The sequence below is a fragment of the Sinocyclocheilus grahami genome, unplaced genomic scaffold (assembly GCF_001515645.1).
Source record: "Sinocyclocheilus grahami isolate Dianchi unplaced genomic scaffold, SAMN03320097.WGS_v1.1 scaffold249.1, whole genome shotgun sequence".
Taxonomy (NCBI): Eukaryota; Metazoa; Chordata; class Actinopteri; order Cypriniformes; family Cyprinidae; genus Sinocyclocheilus; species Sinocyclocheilus grahami.
Genome location: NW_015505428.1, coordinates 1,833,864 through 1,834,980, shown reverse-complemented (window position 1 = coordinate 1,834,980; position 1,117 = coordinate 1,833,864). Strand labels below are relative to the sequence as shown.

General features: G+C 36.1%; 2 protein-coding genes across 2 annotated transcripts in view; both read right to left on the bottom strand.

Annotated features, from left to right (window-relative positions):
• Positions 1–376: 376 nt before the first annotated feature.
• On the bottom strand, positions 377–1,046 carry LOC107598304 (replication factor C subunit 1-like). Its single transcript, XM_016289599.1, has 3 exons — positions 952–1,046; positions 785–883; positions 377–665 (listed from the first exon to the last, which is right to left on the bottom strand). The coding sequence occupies exons 1-3, from the start codon at positions 1,036–1,038 to the stop codon at positions 507–509; spliced, it is 345 nt and encodes a 114-aa protein (XP_016145085.1). The 5' UTR covers positions 1,039–1,046; the 3' UTR covers positions 377–506.
• Positions 1,038–1,117, bottom strand: part of LOC107598302 (replication factor C subunit 1-like) — a 9,087-nt gene continuing 9,007 nt past the window's right edge. Inside the window, exon 6 of the mRNA XM_016289597.1 lies at positions 1,038–1,096. Coding sequence (XP_016145083.1) covers positions 1,038–1,096 — 59 coding nt within the window. The remainder of the gene's footprint in view (positions 1,097–1,117) is intronic.

Here is a 1,117-nt window from a genome sequence, read left to right as displayed (position 1 = left end):
GTTACACTTTATTTTAAGGTGCTCTTGTTACAGTGTAATTATACAGTTAGGTAATGAGTGATATTATTTTAATTAAAAACATGTACTTACTATAGGGTTATAGTCAGAATTAGGGTTAGTTGCTTGAAATTATGCGCAATTTACTGTTATTACTATAGTACATATCTGTATGATGTGTAACAAGGACACTAAAATAACGTGTTGGGGAAGATTGCACTTTTTATCATTTTCTTATTTTTATTTTGGTACCTAAATATTCATTTAAATTGTGTTAATGCTGTAAAGAGCAGTAAGTGGTCACTAATGTCTAAAATTTTTTTTTTTAATGTACTTTGTAACAACAGCTGTTCTATCTAGAGTGTCTTTTTTATGGGGAACAAGCAACAATCACTTTTTAAATTATCAAAGGGAAAATGCAAAATATTGAGATATATATTGAATATTGTAAAAACTTGGGAAGATACTGAAATATAAAATCACCCAGCCCTTGTGTGCACGTCTAAAACTCACCCAGCAGCGGCTGGTCGGACATGCAGGTAGTTTTCCTGAACAAATAGTGGTGCTAAAGAGTAATCATGGAAGAAAAGGTCTGATTTGTCAATCAAAGTCATGTGGGCGCTTTCCTCTCCTGAAGCAAACACCTTCCGACACACATCAAATGGACCCTGCATGTGTGCAAAACACACAGATAGTGTCATTCACTACAGCCTACTCATCTCATCAATGCACCAATGCTTGTACAGTGTGTGTACTGTATAATGTATTTAACAGTGTGCACATATACCAGTTTCATGTCCTTCCTAGCATTGTTAGCATCAGCTTTGGCCTGGTCATAGGTCATGACTTTGTCTTTAGCTGACCACATGCTTAGATTATGCAGTACCTAGAAGCAGAAATATAATAAGCACCAAACTGATAGAGTAGACACCGATTTGTTTGTTAATGTCATACCTGACGAATATCATGATTGGACGCCAGGATGACTTCATTAAGCGCCGGGGGTGGGATCTTCAGACCCTCTTTGAAAGCTATAGACATTATAGCCCCCTGATTGGACAAAGAGGAAGCTTAAACATTTTTGACCACAATAAATGATCTTCATTTGGACAACTTTAAA